The sequence below is a fragment of the Asparagus officinalis genome, chromosome 10 (genome assembly GCF_001876935.1).
Source record: "Asparagus officinalis chromosome 10, Aspof.V1, whole genome shotgun sequence".
NCBI lineage: Eukaryota > Viridiplantae > Streptophyta > Magnoliopsida > Asparagales > Asparagaceae > Asparagus > Asparagus officinalis.
Window position 1 is genome coordinate 6,092,060 of NC_033803.1, and position 22,514 is coordinate 6,114,573.

At 38.2% G+C, this 22,514-nt stretch overlaps 2 protein-coding genes and 3 long non-coding RNA genes across 7 annotated transcripts; 4 read left to right on the forward strand and 1 right to left on the reverse strand.

The window, feature by feature from the left end:
- Positions 1,225-5,330, forward strand: LOC109826970. Of its 2 annotated transcripts, XR_002243317.1 has the most exons (3): positions 1,225-1,585; positions 4,592-4,755; positions 4,836-5,330. It is a non-coding gene; the product is annotated as an uncharacterized LOC109826970 (long non-coding RNA). The 2 variants fall into 2 exon arrangements; XR_002243316.1 differs by lacking the exon at positions 1,225-1,585 and having other exon boundaries at positions 4,444-4,755.
- LOC109826971 lies at positions 7,440-8,429 on the reverse strand. Its single transcript, XR_002243318.1, has 2 exons — positions 8,114-8,429; positions 7,440-7,798 (listed from the first exon to the last, which is right to left on the reverse strand). It is a non-coding gene; the product is annotated as an uncharacterized LOC109826971 (long non-coding RNA).
- LOC109826389 (histone H2B.1-like) lies at positions 9,522-9,845 on the forward strand. Its single transcript, XM_020393422.1, has one exon. It carries the CDS (start codon positions 9,522-9,524, stop codon positions 9,843-9,845), a length of 324 nt encoding a protein of 107 aa, XP_020249011.1.
- On the forward strand, positions 10,702-12,952 carry LOC109826969. 2 transcript variants are annotated; one of them, XR_002243315.1, is made up of 5 exons: positions 10,702-10,863; positions 11,032-11,099; positions 11,310-11,853; positions 12,331-12,468; positions 12,834-12,949. It is a non-coding gene; the product is annotated as an uncharacterized LOC109826969 (long non-coding RNA). The 2 variants fall into 2 exon arrangements; XR_002243314.1 differs by having other exon boundaries at positions 11,032-11,853; positions 12,834-12,952.
- Positions 20,519-22,496, forward strand: LOC109826390 (subtilisin-like protease SBT1.7). The gene is made up of 2 exons (XM_020393423.1): positions 20,519-20,687; positions 20,734-22,496. The coding sequence occupies exons 1-2, from the start codon at positions 20,519-20,521 to the stop codon at positions 22,494-22,496; spliced, it is 1,932 nt and encodes a 643-aa protein (XP_020249012.1).

Consider the following 22,514-nt stretch of genomic DNA (forward strand, 5'->3'; position numbering starts at 1 on the left):
AATTCTATCATTAACTAAGTTAAAAGATGATTCTACGCTCTATAATCCAAAAATATTACCATAAAATTCATTTTTAAAAGCTACTTACTTCCATCATCTATCAAATAAATGTAAGCAATAAATCAGTTAGAGTGGAGAAAGTATCTGAGCTAAGCTAGGATATTATTCATAGTATTCAAAACAATGGATAATATTAATCCAAATATAAAAATTTTGAATTTTAAAATATATTATTATTTTATTAATTATAACTGTTATATGCGACCTCATATGCATGAACTACCTTAAAATAATATTTCAAATGATTTACATTCATCACGTGGGTAACAAAAAGTATAACATTTTTTAAAAGAAGTAGATCATATTTAAAGTTAAGATTCTTCAATTTCAGAATCCAGGTTTTATATTTTGACTGATGTCGCTAGTAAATGTCAATATCTATACTACCATATAATGAACATAGTGATGGTAGCGAAAATTGTATGAGCGGTGGACATTTTTCTAATATCTATACTACCATATAATGAACATAGTGATGGTAGCGAAAATTGTATGAGCGGTGGACATTTTTCTCATTCATATTGTAACTTGGAGGGTAAAACATGATGGTAGCGAAAATTGTATGAGCGGTGGACATTTTTCTCATTCATATTGTAACTTGGAGGGTAAAACAATAAGTTTATAAGGGAAAATTTTCCCCTCTTTTCTTTCTTTTCGTATATTATTTCTAAAAGATTATAAACTATGACATGAGAATAGGAATTCATATCATTAATTTTGTTCTTTTCTAATAGAAACATTTACTTTATTTCTTGTCTTCTATCCTTTCTAATTCTAGAACATTCTAAATCATGAAATGACAACACACATTAAATTAAATTGTAATATATATATATCTTTATTTTCCTTTTTTATTTTAATCACTTACTTTAATTAAATTATCTTCAATTTGAAAACTACTCAACAAAATTGGGTTGAAGGATGAATTTATTTGTTAAATAGCAGTTTAAGATACATTTTCTATGCAGAGCTCCATAATAAACTTGCATAAATTAAATTAGCATTAAACCATTATTACATGAAAATGTAAAATTAATCATATAATTAAATAAATTTGTACCCGCATCCCACATGCCAATGGCCCAATTCCCTAGTAACTTTAGGAGGCGAACGGAAGCGTCCAAGTTAGAAATCCCACCCAAGTCGAGTCCGAAGCTCAATCCTAATCCGCATCACATACCAAATCAAAACCAACGGTTGATCTAACACCCTCACTCATACTAGAGCCCAATCTCAACCGTTGATCGAATCCCGGACGGGCGTTTAATTCAACCAGCCCGCTGGGAGGAAAAAAAGCGCGAGAACGAAAACCGAATCCCAAATCGAAATCGATTCGATGGCGCCTCACTCCTTTCAAATACCGCCCAATTCCCCAATTTTTATCCTCGCTTCAAAACCCTAGGCCCTCAAAAACTCCCCCTTTTGTCTAAATTCCCCAAATCTCGCTCGAAAATTTCCCCAATTTTGACAAATTCTAGGGTTCCTGAGAATGGAGATGGGGCCCGAGCCGCTTCCTCCTCCGATCGTAAGTAGGAAATTTGTCGATTGCTTGTTTTTCCTTTGACATATCATTTGCCTACATATTATTGTTTAGTTTTCTTACAACCTGAACTTAATTTAATTAGAGGGGTTTAATGAACTTGGAAGCGAGCAGCTTCCTATTTGTTTATTTATGATTTATTAACCATGAACTGATACTTAAACAGCCTTCTAAGTTTGAGCATCCATGTGACTTTTTATTTCTTTTGTTTGTAAAGGAAGAAATTGGACTTCATTGTCTATGATTAGCTTCGTTTGGATACCATGATGTTTTTCTTATCATGTTTTTGTAAAAAAACACCATGGTGTTGTATTTTTCCCTTAAAATGCCTTCAAAACACCATGTTAAATATTTTTGGTCAGCACTAGTTTGACTCATTATAACATTAGTATTAAACATATTAATATATTATATATTAATTATAATAAAATATTAAAATGCCTTCAAAACACCATGTTAAATATTTTTGGTCAGCACTAGTTTGACTCATTATAACATTAGTATTAAACATATTAATATATTATATATTAATTATAATAAAATATATTGTAAATAAAATGTTATAATATTTAGTTTATATTATTATAGTATTATTATAAGTATTAAATGTAGTGGTTATATTATATTATAATTAGAGATTAATGTGTATTCTTATCAAGTTGGGATTTCTCTCCTCTTCTTGACAATGATGTGGTACAATTCCTATAGTTGGAATAAATATATACTCTTTGCTGAATAATTGAAAACAAAAGCAGCAATACATACCTGAACAATGCCAGCATCGCACAAGTTCTTCAGCGCCATTAGGTACTTTGTCTCTCCAACGCGGTCTAGGTAACGCCGGCAACAGGCCAAAGTCGAAAAGTGTTTGTTAATTGTTCCAAGTAGTTGCTTAGCTCGAGGCAACCTTAATGGTACATGGTCAGCATCAAAGTTCTTCATGTAATGGCTTCACTCAAGGTCTTCTCTAACATATCATTTGCCTACAAAATGAAAGATGTAATAGCATTAATGAGTTTGAAGTCACATGATTCTCTTGGATGCATTGTCTTCGACATATTAACTTAGCTATGTAATTATTATAAACTACATGAACAGTTATATGAGAAAAATTCCCCTTCTTATATAATATATATACACAAACATTACATTACACGGTTGAGCAGTCAATATACTTGTTGAACCAAAAGTCTCAATTGCAAAAAATTCACCCTCCTCCATCTTTGTCTGCTCACCACCTTTTACAATTGGAACAGATTTTCCAGCATGTATTTGCAAGACTACAAAACTCTGTTTACTCTTATCATTCGGCATTTTCCTTCTGCAAAATATGCACGCAGAATTTATTGTTATCAAGTACATGACTTCTAAATTAACAAGATAATACAAAAGAAAGAGGACAGATAGAACCACATAAATAAATAACAAAAAAGGGCAGAAGAACAAAACGTAGTATACACAAGAAATCGCATCATAAGTTACAGTAATAACAAAGGCCAGAGCCCTAAAACACTTCTTTTTCTCCAAGAATACATGCACAAGCTAAGCATTTCCGTTTCACATTTTTGTATTTTTGGTTAGTATGAGGATGTAACGCACCAATAACTCCTTTTAATCTTTAAGCACTGCTGCTGTCCATGGGAGCTTCGTTGCCGGCTCCGAAGGCAAAGTTATTAGGGGTAGTTCGCTCAAAGATAGTTGTACCTTGGTTGAAGATCAATCCCCAACCAAATATGCCAAAAATCCTGCAACTTAGAAATATTCAATGATTAAATGTAATCACCTCAGGAAGTAGCAAATACTAACCACTCGAATTTGTAATAGAACTCCCAATATTTTGAATGCACTTTATAAGCATTATAGACGCTATATACCTGGCAAAATGGCCAGATTGGTATAATTTCTTAAGGCTTGGTGACAAGTTGGTATATTTTTTTTAAGTTGTCAAATTGGTATAAATTTTCAACTCCGGTGCCATATTGGCATTAAGTTTGGCCGGAGTTACTATTCCGGCCAGTATTGATGGGATTTTTTTGCATAAAACTCCATTATAAAAAACTTATCCTGCTCCTAACCCCCTCCCCCCTCTCCCTCCTCCTCCTCCTCTCAACTATTACTTCCTTGCCAACAAACAATGAAATATAATTGTGACTCTATTCCTTGGAAAAAAAAGGTACCGTATATTTTTCCTAAGGAAGCAACATATAATCAAGGGAAAAATGTGTCAAGGCCCCAAAAAATAAAGGGGATGTGACCCAGTTGGGCCAGCTCCCTGTATTATTTTTTGTGTGCCAAAGTTCCAAATACATGAAGCCATTATTTTCAGCCCCTATTTAAATTTTCAAGGTAGCATAGAGAGAAACAATTTTCGAAAACCCAAAACTACCTTCTCTCTCGCTCTCTTCTCTCTTCTCTCTTCTCCCTCTACGCCGACATCCTCAACTCTCTGTCAAGAACCAACAGTAACGGCGACCTTGATGGCGAGATTGGCAGGTTCTTGATGGGGGTTTTGGGGGAGTTGAGGGGAATGGGAGGGGTGAAGGGGGAGGATTTGAGGGGGCTCGCGAGGTTACTGAAGGCGATGGTGGGGGCGGGGATGGGAAGGGAGGCGAATGAGGTTTATGGGTTGATGAAGAGAGTTTTTTAGGTTTTCTTCAGTGGGGTTATCTGTTTGAGTTTGTTATATTTACTAGTCGATTGATTTGAGGTGGGTGCATGCCGAACGAGTACTTGTTTGGGTTTTTGGTTAGGGGGTTGCGGAGGTTGGGGGACGAGGAGGGGGCAAAGATGGTCGAGAGGGATTATGAGGAGTGGGATGTCCATGGGAAGTGGGGGGAGGTTGAGGAGGGGGAGGAGGAGATGGGGGTTGTAGGTGTTTGATGAAATGCCCAAATGAGTTTCCTTTTTAGCTTTTCTTCAGTAAGGTTATCTTCTTGAGTTTGTTATATTTACTAGTTGATTGATTTACGGTGTGTGGTTATTAATTAGCAGCCTTTTTACTGATGAAAAGTTGAAATTTGAGTACTATCGTCCAATGAAAACTTTAGCTCTAGACCCAGATTATTCACGGAAATCATCAAGAAGATATGTTGCTGGTGGTTTAGCTGGTCAACTTTTTTTGAATTCGAAAACCTGGCATTGGTTATTCTAAACAGGTATCTGGTGGACTTGACACAAGGAAAAATTTTAATATTTGCTGCTCTAAAATTCAACCATAAATATGTTGTTGTCTCAGGTATTACATGATGGAGAAGGTCCAACACATGCGGTCAAATGGAGGACCGGTCTTATTGCTTGGGCTAATGATGCAGGGGTAAAAGTTTATGACATGGCGAATAATGCACGTATGGCATTCATTGAGAGGCCTCAGGGAAGTCCACGTCCTGAACTTCTGCTTAATTCAGTTGCATTAAGCAGCTGATGCAACTGAATTAACTAAGTATCACGGGAAGCCCACTTTTTGCTACAACAAATGGATCCGTTTATATGTGTTATCTTGACTAGAGAAAAAAGTAATATATTTATTTCCTATTTTCTCATCACCGTTAGAGAAATAGCAGTTTAATATTTCTAGTTCTAGGTTTCCCTCCAATTCATAACAATGTTCAGTTAGTATTGTACACTGAGCACCCTTGTGCTTGGTTCTGTAGTGAGGGGAAGCATAGGGAGACATGGTCTGATTCACGCAGTGATGCTTAAGTGCACTATTATTTGAAGAGAAGAAAAGGAAGTTGGGCTCATTGGTGGACATGATTTGCTAATTTAAAGAATAACTAACTGGTTGATATTTTCCGTCAAGTTAGCAAGCGGTATGTTATTGAATTTCTGTAGGGATTTTGTAATTTCTTGAACTTTATCAAGGTTGATATGACTTTTGAGTGAATAATAGTTACAAAAGCTTACTGCAAATCCATGTTGGTATTGTATATCTATGAAATCAGTCTTGTATACTATACAACATAATTGAATGCTTTATGAGTAAATTACTCTATAATAATATAATGTTGTCTTTGTCTTCAACCAACCTTGAGGAAAAGTACTTTATGAGTAAATTACTCTATAATAATATAATGTTGTCTTTGTCTTCAACCAACCTTGAGGAAAAGTACTTCCTTTTCTTTTAGTTGTTCTATTATACTAAAATGGACCAGCCTAATGATAAATTTTATGACTGGAATGATATAATTTACTTGAGAGGGTCTTAAAGATGTTGTATATTCTTGTTCTCTAATTAGATTGCTTAATTTCTGCAATAGATGCTAACAAGGATGTACGCACATAGGATGACATAATGTTGGTCATTGGTTGGGTAACATGTGTAAAGATTGTTGCAATCAGAACTAACGCATCTGGAGCAAATGGAGTGCAAAAGACTATTCAAGCATCAAGCACGAAGTATGTGGATATTGTAGCAAATGGAGTGCAATCCAAAATTGCTTGTAACGTGTCGTGTTTCATTGTTCAACTGATTATACTATGTTTTCTTGTGGTTTGGTTGTACTTGGATCAAAATTTAATGGAATGTATTGTGTCTATTTAGTGATCAATTTTGGTGTAATTTATTTGTGATTGTATGTGCAATGTATTTTGATTGTCATGTGAATATGTACAAGTTCATTCAAATAGAACTTGATGTGCACAATAAACTGAAGATTATATATAAATTATGTGTATCAAAACCTCAATATTATGGTACATAATATGTACTTAATATTAAGGCTATTGTGTACATAATATATGCATATTATGTACATAATCTTCATGTTATGATACACTATTAAATCTCATACACTTGTACATAATTTGTACATATCCTTCAGGTTATTATGTTTCAACATGAACATGATTAGCAAGAACATGACCTGTTTTCTATGTTAACTTTAACTATTACATGTTAATTTTTATCATTATATGTTAACTCTCCTCATAACATGTTAATTTTCCAGCTGAACATGTTAACGTTCATTATAATATGTTAACTTTCACTATTACATGTTAACTTTTATAATAATATGTTTATTTTTTTTATAACATGTTAACTGTTAGCTGAACATATTAACTTTCATCATAATATGTTAACCTTCACTATTACATGTTAACTTTCACCATAATATGATAACTTTCTTCATAACATGTTAACTTTCAACTGAACATGTTAACGTTCACCATAATAAAATTCTTACATTCTTACGGCTGATATTGCTTGAATACGCGAAATAATTAGACTTACAATCTTAGAACTTTCTCATTTTTTACATGTTAACATTTCAGTTAGAACTTTCTGAATTTTTTAAAAATAGAACTCTCGATATTAACAATAGCTTGCATAAGAACTCTCCATATAAATCATCTTGAGGGACTTTCAGTTTTTCAAACACATCAAATTTTAGTTCAAAAAACTTGTTATGAAGAAAGTTAACATGTAATAGTGAAAGTTAACATATTATGATGAAAGTTAACATATTTAGCTGAAAGTTAACATGTTACGAAGAGAGTTGACATATAATGATGAAAGTTAACATGTAACAGTTAAAGTTAACATATTAGGATGAAAGTTAACATGTAACAGTTAAAATTAACATAAGATACAGGTTCGGGTTTTGATACATATAATTTATATATAATCTTCAGTTTATTATGCACATCAAGTTCTATTTGAATGAACTTGTACATATTCACATAATCTTCAGTTTATTATGCACATCAAGTTCTATTTGAATGAACTTGTACATATTCACATGACAGCCATAATACATTTCACATACAATCGCAAGTACATATTCACATGACAGCCATAATACATTTCACATACAATCGCAATAAATTACACCAAAATTAATCACTAAATAGACACAATACATTTTATTAAATTTTCATCTAAGTACAACCAAACCACAAGAACACATAGTATAATCAATTGAACAATGAAACATGACACGTGACGCCCCGATGGCCTTGCACACAAAGCACAAACCTCACTGCCAGGGCCCTAGTCATCCCATCCCTCAGCACAACACTCTGGGCCCCACCTGACTCCCCGATGACCTTGCACCCTCTGTTCGTGCTCGTAACCAAACACCCTTCGGTCGTGGCCATCAGCACGTAGTAAGTCCTCCCATCCAAAACCAATGGGCCCGCAATGCCAACAAGCAATGCGACGAACCCAATCAGCACGTAGTAAGTCCTCCCATCCAAAACCTGACAGACTAATAGTATATCATGTTTGAGCTTGTTTCCTTACATAGAAGAACTATAATTCTTGTTTTTTCTATTCCATGTTCGTTTCTTTCATATGTGAACCTTCTCCAAATATCAGCTAATCTCATATATTTGCTTATGAAATTTGAGAACTCTCATTTGTTCCACATTTTTTCATAGGATAAGAATTTATCCATTGTATACGTCTTCCTTATCTCTAGTGGATATCACTTATTTCAGCCATTCTAATTCTCTTGGCAGCTCCCCCTGGCATCCATTGATAAAAAGCAACAATGGAGTATGTGTATTACTCACGTTAACATAAGCCGTATCATCCAACACCATCAAAAGTCTGACAGGCGTTGAGACTCCTACCGGGAATGGAGGCATAATCGAACCCATCAAGAGGTAGGGCGTTGAGATTCTTTTCGGCGATTCTCCTTAAGGCCTCGCGTCGAACACCTGCAGCATGTTTGGCTGTGATTCTCCTTGTGACTTGATTCGAGGGATTGGTGACCTCCATGAAAGATCATAACCAGAGCTCCGATCGGAGGACAACGGGGGAGGGCGGGCAGCTGGGGGCGGCGCTTGGGGCTGCGACTACTGGGGAGAACGGGGTTGGGGTCTAATAGGAGAGGTAGGCGAAGAGTGGAATGGAAGGCAGCGGGAGGGAGGCTGCCTGGAGACATTGGGCGGAGAACTGGATATGGCAAGATCGGACGGGTGCCTGGAGGACATGTTCTCTTAACCGATGGCGCTTACTGGATCGGAATGGCTGGGGGCGGAATCTAAGGGGAGGCTGGGGTGTGAGAGGGGGCAGATCTGGAGGCTGGGTAGGTGGGATTGAGGGTTTCGAAGGTGGGGGGTCGAGTTTGGTTGTTGGGTGACTGAAGATCTAGGGTTTAGAAGAAGCAAAGGCAGTAGGTTAAGAGAACATGAAGACGGAGGAACAGAGGGCTGAGGGGAAAAGGCGGGGTCAAGGTGGGTGTAATACCCCAAATTATCATCAACTTTTGTAAGAATAGGGTGCTTTCCTTCTACAGAAATATGTCCTTTGACTCTCAATACCTTGATTCTCAAGTCCTAAATTTGACCGATCTTATTTCAATCCTAATCTTGACCAATCTTATTTTAGGGAATCCCTATGGCCCCAAAAACATCGACCCCTTACTCCAGTTGTCCCTCGTGTGCTTGGAATTTAATTTTGAGAACATGATATTGGATTGAGGAAATATGAATAAGATGTTATTAAGAGTGGAAAAAAAATTTTGTATAGAATTTGGATTTGATGTTGAGTGAGTTGAGAAGATATATTCATATTATATCAAGATTAAGGTGATAAACAAGGTGGGTGAAAAAGAAACCTATTAGAGATATCAAAATATTAGTTTGAAATTTTAATCTATTCTTTTATACAAATGAGAGAATCAGATAATTACTGTTCATGCTACATAATTCTCTCTCCTCTCACCCCTATATTATAATCACTTTTATTTAATTTTTTTAAAAAAATAAAATAAAATTCAAGTATTGTTTAACTAGTTTCAAGGTTGATTTTCAAAATTCAAAAACAAACACCTATTCTCAACTTGAAAGGGGAAAAAAATACTCAGAGAGATCTTTATTTTACTCTCTCCTCCCCTATCCTTGATCTCCCATCTCTCTTCTCTCCGTCCTTCACCGGCTAAGAAAAAAATCCCCAAATTTTAAAAACCCTCTCAAAATGGCGCCCAAGGCCGAGAAGAAGCCCGCGGATAAAAAGGTCGCCGCCGCCGCTGATGCCGAAGAGGAGCCCAAGGCGGAGAAATCTCGCGTCGGCAAGAAGCCAAAGGCGGTGAAGCGGATCCCATCAAAAGAAGCGGGAGGAGTAGACAAGAGCAAGACGATGATGAAGAAGAAGAAGAGGGTGAAGAGGAGCGTGGAGACGTACAAGATCTACATCTTCAAGGTCCTGAAGCATGTCCACCCCAATGTCAGCGTCTCGAGCAAGGTCATGGGCATCATGAACTCCTTCATCAACAAAATCTTAAATGCCCAACTCTGGTGAGTCCTTTTTAAATCTAAATTTGGATATGGGTAAAAATTTTCATTAACATTGAATTGTTTTTAAAATTCAAAAACGAACAGGGCTCAACTTGAAAGGGGGGAGAAAAATAAAACTACCTCTCCTTTTCCTTTCTACATCTCTCTCTGCTTTATCTTTATTTTCCTCTCTCCTCAACTTTCCTTGATCTCCCTCTCTCCCCCTCTCCTCTACCAGGAAAACCCTCAACCTTGGTCGCCTTTCCACGACGGCGCAGGAGGGTAAAGAAGAAGAGGATCTCATTTTGAAGATCGGAGGTGCAATTTCCATTGGGTTTTAATTTCTTATTATTTTAAATTTTTTGTTGCAGATTCGATTTATTTTGCTCCAAAATAGGCAACGAAAGACTCGGCTTGTTAAATACTACGTCCCTCTCGAAGAATCAGAGAAGCACAAGGTCGAATACGAGAATCTACTTCTTTATTACTAAAGGAGAATAATAAAAAAAGTAAAATGAACAGTAACCTAAGGTTCTGATCTAAGAAAAAAATAAAATGAATAACCAACCAACAAAATAAAAAAGTTCCCACATTCTCTAATAAAAACTGCCAAAAAAACTCTCACGTTCTCCTAAAAAAACTCCCACGTCTTCTCTCGCCTTCCCCTAAAACCGAAACCCAAAGCCAGCCTCTCCTCTCCCCTTTCTTCTTTCAAATTCTTCCCAATAAAAAAATCTAACTTTTCAATGCCCCTATCTTCTCAATTCTCGCGGAGATCCAGAGTTTTCTGCCCTAAATTGTTAAATATTCGACGATCCATGACGGAAGAGGAGCCTATCTCAAGCAGAGGGGTTTCTGCCCTAAATCGTCAAATAATTCGACGATCCATGACGGAAGAGGAGCCTATCTCAAGCAGAGGGGTTTCTGCCCTAAATCGTCAAATATTCGATGATCCATGGCGGAAACCTTCTTTTTCTATTTCCTCACTATCAAATCTCCTCCATCCTCAACCGAGTCCAGCGCCGCCGCCTCCTCTTCAATCGGTAACATTCTCTCTCTCTCTCCCTCTCTAAAAATTTTGCCATGTTTGGTTTTCTGCTGTTTAGTTGAGATCTAAGCAACTAATTTTTGTCTTTTAAGTTTAAGTAGAAGTTTCTATTATTTTTTTATTATTTTCTCTAATTGGGTATATTTGTTTGGATGTTAATTAGATCGTCAAGGGCCAAAATCGGAGTCGCCTGACAAATACAACACAAATGAAGGTTCCCAAATCAATAAAGTAATTTTAAGTATTTTTTTTTGTATATTTTGTGCTAATATTTGTTGGGTTGATAGAATTTTAACTATTTATCTTTTTATTTTAAATATTTATCTATTTGATAACAATGTATAGAAATATGCATGCTTGCGTCTTTTCTCACACTAAATACAAGCTTACTTACAATTGTTACAAAGACTCAATTTCAAATTTTAGTTCTTGAATGTGTAGTTATTCATAGAAAGTTCATGAAGACGTTGCCCAAGACCTTATCTTATTAAGGTATTTTACAATTGAGAATTAACAATTTCTTTTTTTTTTTGCCCTTTAATTTTGCTTCTAATGGATATTTGTGATGATGGTTAAGTTAATAGTGGATCCTGAAGCAAAGCTTTGGCATGTAATGTGAGATATTTTGAATTTTTAAAATTTTTTAATTTTATTTCAAGTGAATTTTAAAGCTTTGGGATTTATGGTAAAATTAGGATGATGTTTTTTCTTTATGGTAAAATTAGGATGATGCTTTTTCTTTGTAATTATAGTGATAAATGTTTACGGAATTATGGTATTATGACTCACATTTCACAGTACATGTTTTTTTTCTTTCCAGAATATGAATATGGAAAAAGTCATGAGAATATGCCTCTTATCAACTTTATCTGCGTTAATTTTGCTAATTATTTACATGATTTTCATGTACCTTGCTGAGTTCAAAACTGGTGCTGAGAGGAAAGAGGCTGCTAAGAACACACTCTTGGCCTACAAATCTGCTCAGGTCAGTAGTTTACTACATATCGAAGATATTCCTACTTTTACTGTCATCGACCATCTATCATCCCATAATTGACCCATGTATCTTATTTGTTATTTTTTATCATATATAACTCTTCCTTCAACATCCACCTTAGGATTGGTCATCTTCATTTGATGTTCTCAAGGAGCATATCTATATCTATATGCATTGTCACCATTTATCTAATATGTCTTTCTTCTTTAAACCAAGTTTTTCTCTTGTATTTTCGTGACAATTTACTGTTTATGTTGTATGTTTATAAATGACAAAGAATTCGAACTTTAGCTATATATCTGCTTCACGTTGTGGAGTTATCATTGTGCATCATGATTTTTTTGGGTGTTATGCACTCCAGACAGTATGGTGGGTGTAGAATAACTGCTTTATGTTTATTTTTTATCCCATAAGATTAGCAGTACTTCTATTATCAGCTTAAAAAATGAGCTTTTTTATGTATAGGACATTGCTGTGGGTTGTCTCCAACTCACTGATCAGACTTGGTTTGTGCTCTTGCAAAGCAGGTATAATTTTGTTTTGCATTGAACTCACCTGATCGTGCTTGTGCTCTTGCAAAGCAGGTAGATCTTTGCAAAGCAGGTATAATTTATTTGTAATACAATTCATTTTTGCATTGACTCAAGCGATTCTGTTGCTCTAAGCATTAGATTTTCTATGATATAATTACATGTATTGACATGCATTTTGAATCCGATATTCAAGTTTTAGTGGTGTATGATCCTGGTACACTCTCGATTACTAATTTTTTTTGGCATGCCTTAAAAAGTTGTGTAGTTCAAACATAGATTTTTCATAGATTAATTGAATATCAGATTTTCTGTAAATATTGAGACCCGTGCATATTTATGTTTTCTTACTTTTGTTCCAGTTGTTTCCTGATGAATGTAAATATTGTGTTATCTATCTGTTTCTTCTTGGTACTAAAACATTTTGCAATATTTCAGATTGTTAAAATGTGGGTGAAGCAACTGACTCGACATAGAGGGTATACTGATCAGATGGTTGAGGAGGCCAATGCTGTTATTTTTACATTTGGTTCTTATAGCTTAGGAGTAAGTTGAAATATTATTTTCTGAGAAACATAATCTATTTTTAAATTTGAAGAAACAAATTGTTTCTGATGCCTATATGGGATGGACTAAATACTTGGAAATCATGTTCAATATTTGAAGGAGCAAATTGTACCCGTCTTCGATTCACTTTGCACATGTTCAATATTTGTTCAAAATCTTTTAGAAACCGTGCTTTGCACGGGTCTAAATACTAGTATTATTAACATCAGAGAATATTTTTTTACCTTGTGATTATTACTAACATCATAGAATAATGTTTATAAAATATAATCAATTAATGCTAAGCTATTATATTACAGTCTTTGATCAATTTTAAGTGATTTAGTTTTCTATCAATTAATGATACCTCCTAAGCTATTATATTACAGTCTTTGATCAATTTTAAGTGATTTAGTTTTCTATCAATTAATGATACCTCCATATTTTTGATACTCCAACTTATGAGTAAAATTATATAAAATTACTTTTATTTAGACAATGATATTAAATGTTAATCTATCAATATATTTTTCAAATTTCATGGTTTCTTAATTTTAAACTTTTGAGGGTGTTTTTACAATTTTTAAAACTTCGAGGGTGCTAATTGTAATTTTTAAATTTTAGGGGGCTACTACTAATTTTCAGATTTTATGTTTATTGTTTTAAGCTTTGAAATGTCAGTATGTTTTGTGTAATTTTAAATTATTGAGGGTGTTTTGTGCAATTTTTATAATTTTTTAGTTTTTTGACAATAATTCATGTACTATCTTTCTCTATTATCCCTGAGGCTTAATTGATGCGACAAAGAGCTTTTTATAATGGAGAAAGGAGAATCTATGTTCAAGTTTGATGGTAATCTCTAGAATTTATCTATGTTATTCACAAGTTTTGAGGGTGTTTTTTTATAAATTAAACTTTTGAATGTGTTTTTATAATTTTTGTAATGTTGTGGGCATTAATTATAAGTTTTAAATTCTTTAGAGGATACTGTTAATTTCTAAATTTCATGTTTTTTATTTTAAGTTTTGATATGTGAGAGTGTTTTGTGTAAGTTTGAATATTTGAGTGTATTTTGTGCAATTTTTGAAACTTTTTGGGGTTTTTTTGTTATTGTTGTAATATTTTATGTAACTTATTAATCTTATTTTTTAAAAATTATTGAGCTATAGGTAATTCACGTGGGATTAAGATAAGATTTAATTATGATTATGATAGATTAAGATCTAATAAGATATTTAAAAAAGTGAAAGATAATATTGACCAAGGAAAGACTTTTCCGAAGAAGTATATGATGGGAGGCTTCTAATTAATGAGTTGGTTTCTAATGAACAATAGAAAGACTTTTCCGAAGAAGTATATGATGGGAGGCTTCTAATTAATGAGTTGGTTTCTAATGAACAATATTGGTTGGTGTAATTTTGGGGTAAGTGGGATAATTTTTAAAACTTTACTTTATGGTGTTATTTATTGGGACAATAGGATTGATATTTTACTTTAAGGTGTTATTTATTGGGACAATGAGATTGGGACAATTAACCCCACTTTTTTCAAAATTATCCCACTTCTATACAAACTTTTTGTCCCAACCTCCAAAAATGGCATCATTCTTAACTTTGGGACAATCATGAGGAAAGTGAGATAATTTTGAAGTGCTAATTTACTAAATATCTAATATATATTAATTGTATTATATTAGATAATATATTTTTAATTATATTATATTATAAAATTCTATTATAATATAAGATAATAAAATATTATACAATATTATCTAATATAACATTATTATATATCATTATTACATATTGGTTAATACTATTTCATATATTATAATATTAGAATTATATTATTATTATATTACTTTTTATTATTTAGTATATATTTTATGTAATATATTATATTATTTAATAATATTTTGTAGTTAATAATATTGAACATGTTAATAGTATATTACGGTTATTATAAATGTTATATTTTAATAAGGAGTCATGTCATCAATTATCTCACATGAATAGTCAAATTAAATTTTTAAGTTGTCCCATTATCCTAAATTATTTCACTTTACACCATTCAAAATATCCCAAAGGGATAAAATTGTTCTATTGGAACAATTATCCCACTTAGCCCCAACTTGTCCCAATCAATAACCCAACTAAACGTAACGAAAAGAGAAGTAGAGCTCATTTTGTTCGTGCTTTATTCGCCCATATAGGATGCTTCCTCCAGCATAGCATACACTGCTCCTATTGTGTATATGTACGCACACATTATTTTCATGTACATTGGATCCCTGCTCCCTACGTATCATGCTACACAATGCAATAAGTAAATCTTTGATGCGTCTATGAACCTGAGCTTGTCATTGATTCTATATAACCTGATCTACGCTACAGTCTTCCACATTGGTCTATATCCACTTCAATGAAGGACACGGGTTCGATTGATTGTTCGAATCCCCAACAGAATCGTACATGCAAAAACAATACATTTATCCTCTCTTAATCAAAATCTTTGATCAGCAAAAATACAAGCATTTCCCCATCACTAACAAGTGAGAGTAAAGGCTAGATATCAGAAACGATTGTTACATAACCTTCCGTAACTTGCAAAATATCATAAAAGCCCTCTTAATTTTAGGGGTTATTGTTAGGTTGGGGGTGGATACCAACCTACGACGGCGGAGGAGCTCCGACGAGCTCCAGGAAGACGCAGGCGAACTCGAGCAGTTGAGCTCGATTGGCGAACGCGATGGTGACAGAGCGAACGCGACCCTCGACAGAGCGAACGCGACCCTCGGTGTTTGGAGCTCCGACCTCCGCGTTCAGCGCCCACGCTCGCATTTCTGGCCTCCGACCCTCGTGTCCGTTCGTGCGCTGGCGACAAGCTGTCGCCAGCCCATCAATGTTTCGGCTATAAAAAGCCCCTTTGATGCCCTAGGGTGCTTTGCTCCTCCTCCCCGAATTTTTCTCTGGCGGCGGATGCCTTAACGCAGCAGCGTTCCCATTCGGTCCTCTTTTGAAATCGCAGCAGCGATTTTACTTTTGATCTCCAGCTCTCAAATAGTGTTTTGAGGGGAGATTAAGAAAGGATTTAAGAAGAGAGAGAAAACAGAAGAGGGGATTTTATTGTGGGTATTAACACTATAGCTACAGTGTTTGTTTGAGGAATCTCAGTTTAGAGATTCTTGTTAGATTAAATAAGAAATTATCTGTGTGGCTCCCGAGGACGTAGGCAGTTGCCGAACCTCGTAAAACTTGGTGTATTATTCTCTATCTGCGTTTCCGTTGCATTAGGGATTTCGGCGTTAAATTCCCAACAACTGGTATCAGAGCGTGAAACGATCTAGAGGAAGTCAGATTCAAGTGGGAGCCATGGCCGCAGATGAAGGAAATGTGAGAATAGAGAAGTTTGATGGATCAGATTTTGGATTCTGAAAAATGCAGATAGAGGATTATCTGTATCAGAAAAATCTGTATCAACCTCTATCGGGGAAGAAACCGGAGGGTATGAAGGAAGAAGATTGGAATCTTCTGGACAGAAAAGCCCTCGGAGTTATCAGATTGACATTAACTCACAATGTTGCGTTCAACATAGCGAAGGAGAAGACCACGGCGGGTCTTATGGCAGCACTCTCAAATATGTATGAGAAGCCATCAGCCTCAAATAAAGTCCATTTGATGAGGCGGTTGTTCAATCTGCGAATGGCGGAAGGTGCATCGGTAGCACATCATCTCAATGAACTCAATACAGTCACGACCCAATTGAGTTCAGTTGATATTGAGTTTGATGAGGAAGTTCGAGCGTTGATCCTTTTGTCTTCCCTACCAGAGAGTTGGAACGCTACGGTCACAGCTGTGAGTAGCTCATCGGGAAGCAATAAGTTGAAGTTTGACGACGTTCGTGATCTGGTTCTCAGTGAGGAGATCCGACGGAGAGAGTCGGGTGAAGCTACAACCTCTTCAGTATTGCATACAAAGTCAAGAGGTAGAAATTCAACCAGAGAGAATGGACGAGACAAATCAAACTATAGAGGTAGATCAAAGGACAAGATGTTTAAGTCAAGGAATCCAAGCAACAACTCTACAAGAATCAGTGCAGGAGTGCACGGGAGGAGTGGGAGGCAAATGCAGATGTGAACGTTGCCTCCACCTCAGGAGGAGATGATGCGCTGATATGCTCTTTGGAGAGCAAGGAGGAGTCTTGGGTGTTGGACTCGGGAGCATCATTCCATGCTACTTCTCAGAAAGAATTCCTCGAGAAGTATATCCCCGGAAACCTTGGAAATGTATATCTTGGTGACGATCAAGCATGTGCCATTATTGGCAAAGGTGTAGTGAAGATTAAGCTGAATGGGTCAGTATGGGAGCTGAAGGATGTCAGGTATATTCCCGACCTGAAGAGGAACTTAATCTCAGTAAGCCAGCTGGCTAGTGAAGGCTACACGCATGGCGATGACTGGAGGATTTCGAAGGGCGCAATGACGATTGCCAGAGGTAGGAAGACTGGTACCCTGTATATGACAGCAGGTGCACGTTGTTCGATCTCAGTTGCGGCAGGCAATGAGACTTCAAAGCTGTGGCACCAGAGACTCGGTCATATGAGTGAAAAGGGGATGAAGGTTATGCACACAAAGAGAAAACTCCCAGGTTTACAATCAGTAGAGATTGATGTGTGTGAAGAATGCATACTTGGAAAGCAGAAGAGAGTTAGCTTTCAGGCAAGTAGCAGACCCCCCAGGAAGCAGAAGCTAGAGCTTGTTCACTCGGATGTTTGGGGACCAACAACCACCGCGTCGATTGGTGGGAAACACTACTTCGTGACTTTTATTGATGATCACTCTCGGAAAGTATGGGTCTACTTTCTGAAGAAAAAGTCAGAAGTGTTTGAGGCTTTCAGAAGATGGAAAGCCATGGTCGAGAATGAGACCGGTTTGAGGGTAAAGAAACTCAGAACAGACAATGGTGGTGAGTATGAAGACACCAGATTCAAGAAGTTCTGCTATGAGCACGGTATCAGAATGGAGAGGACCGTGCCCGGCACGCCTCAGCACAATGGTGTGGCTGAGCGCATGAATAGAACGTTGACAGAGAGAGCCAGAAGCATTCGGATGCAGTCAGGTCTACCGAAGCAGTTCTGGGCAGAAGCAGTCAACACAGCAGCTTACTTGATCAACCGAGGTCCATCGGTTCCATTGGAGCACAGAATACCAGAAGAGGTATGGTGCGGAAAGGAGGTAACCCTCTCACATCTCAAAGTTTTCGGTTGTGTAGCTAATGTGCATATAAGTGATCAAGGCAGGAATGAGCCTGATCCCAAGTCTAAGAAATGCACATTCATCGGGTATGGTGAAGACGAGTTCGGCTACCGCATTTGGGACAACGAAAACAAGAAGGTGATCAGGTGCAGAGATGTGACATTCAACGAGAAGGTGATGTACAAGGACATGCACAAGACAGATGACGGTGACTCAGAGAGCGAGTCAACATTTGTAGATGCAGATGATGTCCCAGATAACCTCTCGGAAGAACCCAATGCAGAAGGTCCTCAGCCAGAAGAGACTGTTGGACAGAATGGTGCGCAGAAGCCCGACGCACCAGCTCCGGTATTAAGGAGAACTACTCGTCCTCCTGTGCCTAACAGCAGATACATGAATTATATGTTGCTGACAAATGGAGGAGAGTCTGAAAGCTTTGATGAAGCTTGTCAGAGTGGAGATGCGAGCAAGTGGGAGTTTGCTGCGAAAGAAGAGAAGAAATCTCTGATCTCCAACCAGTCATGGGGACTAGCTGAGTTTCTCATGGGGAAGAAGGCACGTCATAACAAGTGGGTGTATCGAGTGAAAAAGGAGCAGAATGGTTCCAGAAGATACAGAGCCCGACGAGTTGTCAAAGGATTTCAACAGATTATCCAAGGAAGAAAGATCCAGCGGATATGTTGACAAAGGCAGCGATCTTTCAGAAACTGAAGTTGTGTGCAACTTCAATTGGCCTTCATGCATAGATGATGAGGGCGGAGCCACACAGGAGAGGAGCTTGATGAGATAGCTCGTTGCCGTCGGTTTGGTCTCCAAGTGGGAGATTGTTAGGTTGGGGGTGGATACCAACCTACGACGGCGGAGGAGCTCCGACGAGCTCCAGGAAGACGCAGGCGAACTCGAGCAGTTAAGCTCGATTGGCGAACGCGAACGCGACCCTCGGCGTTGGGCGAGTCCGACCCCCGCGTTCAGAGCTCCGACCTCCGCGTTCAGCGCCCACGCTCGCGTTTCTGGCCTCCGACCCTCGCGTCCGTTCGTGCGCTGGCGACAGGCTGTCGCCAGCCTGTCAATTTTCGGCTATAAAAAGCCCTCTCTACCCGATGCCCTAGCTGCTCTTCCTCCCCTCGTTTTTTCTCTGGCGGCGGACCCCTTAACGCAGAAGCGTTCTCCCCCTTAACGCAGCAGCGTTCTCTCTTAAATCGCAGCAGCGATTTCTAATCTTCAGCTCTCAAATAGGGTTTTGAGGGGAGATAAAGAAAGGGATTAAGAAGAGAGAGAAAAGAGAAGAGGGGATTTTATTGTGGGTATTAACACTGTAGCTACAGTGTTTGTCAAGAGGGGATTTTATTGTGGGTATTAACACTGTAGCTACAGTGTTTGTTTGAGGAATCTCAGTTTAGAGATTTGCTCTTGATTTGTAATTTCTTGTTAGATTAAATAAGAAATTATCTGTGTGGCTCTCGAGGACGTAGGCAGTTGCCGAACCTCGTAAAACTTGGTGTATTGTTCTCTATCTGCGTTTCCGTTGCATTAGGGATTTCGGCGTTAAATTCCCAACAGTTATCAGAAGACCCCCTTTAGCATGGGGGGTTGTTTTTTTTCAATGAAAATTGCGGTTCACGTTTTTAGGTGGGTTTTCTAATTAAATCTTAAAGGTAAGGGGTCTTTTTGATAAACCCTAGAGTAAAGGGGGGATTTCTGATATTTTTAAAAGTTATGGGAGGCTTCCAATTACTGAGTTGGTTTCTAATGAACGATAAACGTAACTAAAAGAGAAGACAGCTACAGTCATTTTCTTCGTGCTTTATTCACCCATAGGATGCTTCTTCCAGCATAGCATACACTGCTCCTATCGTGCACACGTACGCACACACTATTTCCAGCTTTTTTCCTCTTTTCTCCTAAAGCAAAATTATCATGGAGCATTGGATCCCTGCTCCCTACGTATCATACTACACAATGCAATAAGTAAATCTTGGATGCAACTATGAGCCTGAGCTTGTCATGGATTCTATATAACCTGATCTATGCTACACATTGGTCTATATCCACTTCAATGGAGATCCATACACCCATCTATTTCTCTCATCTAACCTTTCTTTCGTTCTTCTTACTCTCTTCCTTTCTCTTTGAAATCCATGGAAGCAACACAACAGATCCTCAAGCCTACATCGTCCACGTACAAAAGCCCAAACACACCAAATTCCTCACCTTCAGAGACCGGAGAAATTGGTACATGTCTTTCTTGCCAAACACAACCTTAGATTCCGGTGAGCCTCGGATGATCTACACGTATAGACACGCAATCACTGGCTTCGCGGCAATGCTAACCCCCGACGAATTGCAAACGCTGAAATCTAAACAAGGAGTAGTAAGTGCACATCCTGAACACGAGTGCAAGCTACGAACCACCTACAGCCCGAAGTTCTTGGGCCTCAGCCGGTGGTCCGGGCTGTGGCCTGACTCAGACTACGGTGCAGGTCAAATAATCGGTATGATGGACAGTGGAATCAAGTACAACCACCCTTCATTCGACAGCCAGCAGATGTCTCCACCTCGTATGGAAAGGAAAATGCTACTGGAGCCAAGGCGGATGCAACAAGAAGATCATCAGTGCTGTCGGTTTCCATCTAGGACGGCTAGTTTCGCCGTTGGACACCAATGGGCACGGGACCCACACGGCGAGCACAGCTGCCGGGAGCTACGTTGATGACGCCAATGTCGTCGGTTCTGCAAAGGGCACGGCTTCCGGGTTAGCGCCCGGAGCTCATCTCGCGGTCTACAAAGTCACGCCCGGGGGTTCTACAGATATTCTCAAAGGTATAGACCAAGCTATCCATGATCAGGTACATGTGCTCTCTATGTCTATAGGATTTGACAAACCTTATAAACTTGATGAGGACAAGATAGCGGTCGGATCGTTCGCGGCCATTACAAAGGGGATCGTCCCTGTTCAGGCAGGGGGAAACGCGGGGCCTCTAGCGAGCCAGGTCGACGGAGCTCCATGGATTCTAATGGTCGGATCGAGCGTCATGGACAGAAGGGTAAGATCGATAGTAGAGCTCGGAGATGGCCGAGAATTCTATGGGGAATCGGCTTATCAGCCAGATAACTTCCCTCCCACTCAGTTTCCTTTGATTTATCCATATGGCGTCCTAAAATCAGAGGATTCAAAGAAATGCCAGGGCAACTCTCTAAAATTGATCAACGTCAAAGGTAAGATTGTGATGTGTGGAGCCAGTGGGGATTATAAGGAAAATGTGGAAGCCAGCGATCTCGTTAAAAAGGCCGGTGGCGTCGCCGTTATAGTCATGAGCCAGCCGTGGATGGGGAATCGAACGGACGCGGATGCTTTTCTCCATCCAGCTTCTCGTGTTACCTTCAACGACGCAATGGAAATTATAAACTATCTCAATCAGGCATCAAATCCGACCGCAGCGATAAAGTTCGACGGAACGCAATTTGGACACCGCCCCGCACCTGTAGTGTCCTCATTTTCGAATCGAGGCCCTAACCCCTTTAACGGTAACATAATAAAGCCAGACGTTATTGCACCCGGTTCGAACATTCTCGCAGCTTGGCCAACTGAAGTCGGGCCGGATCCTAAAGGCACGGATAAGACGTTCATCATGGTAAGTGGAACTTCAATGGCTGCACCTCACGTGTCAGGGATCGTGGCTCTCCTCAAGCACAATCATCGACATTGGTCGCCCGCTGCGATTAAATCAGCCATCATGACAACAGCCTACACGAAAGACCGAGACGGTAACCCCATAAAAGATGAATATGACGGTAAAGATGCCGGAGCCTTCACTATGGGATCGGGTCATGTGGACCCGATGGCAGCTAATGATCCGGGTCTGATATATGATAATGACCCGCACGATTACATCCGATACCTTTGTGGGATCAAACTTACAGATTCTGAGGTATCAACAATTGCTGGTGGCCCGATTGTGTGTTCTCAAGTTCAAGCTATTGAGCCTGAGCAATTGAACTATCCTTCAATTTCGCTGTCTCTCGGGGCTAAATCGGTAACGAAGACTGTGAATCGAATGGTGACGAATGTTGGTGATGCTAACTCGGTTTACACTGTGAAGGTTGATAATCCAGAGGGAGTGGATGTGGATGTTTCCCCTATTATCCTTACATTCACTAATGAAGGTGAAAAGCAAGATTTTACTGTGACATTGAGTATTCAAGGAGTTCCACCCAAAGCAGGCAAAGTTTCAGAAGGGCAATTGGTATGGGATTCTGGCAAGTATTTTGTGAGGAGTCCTATTGCAGTTACATTCACCTGAGATCCCAAGGAGCCGTAA

Coding starts and splice junctions, on each gene's coding strand:
- LOC109826390 (XM_020393423.1), top strand. CDS start 20,519: ATGCTAACCCCCGACGAATTGCAAACGCTGAAATCTAAACAAGGAGTA. Junction 20,688..20,733: donor CGGTGCAGGTCAAATAATCG/GTATGATGGACA, acceptor TTCATTCGACAG/CCAGCAGATGTCTCCACCTC.
- LOC109826389 (XM_020393422.1), top strand. CDS start 9,522: ATGGCGCCCAAGGCCGAGAAGAAGCCCGCGGATAAAAAGGTCGCCGCC.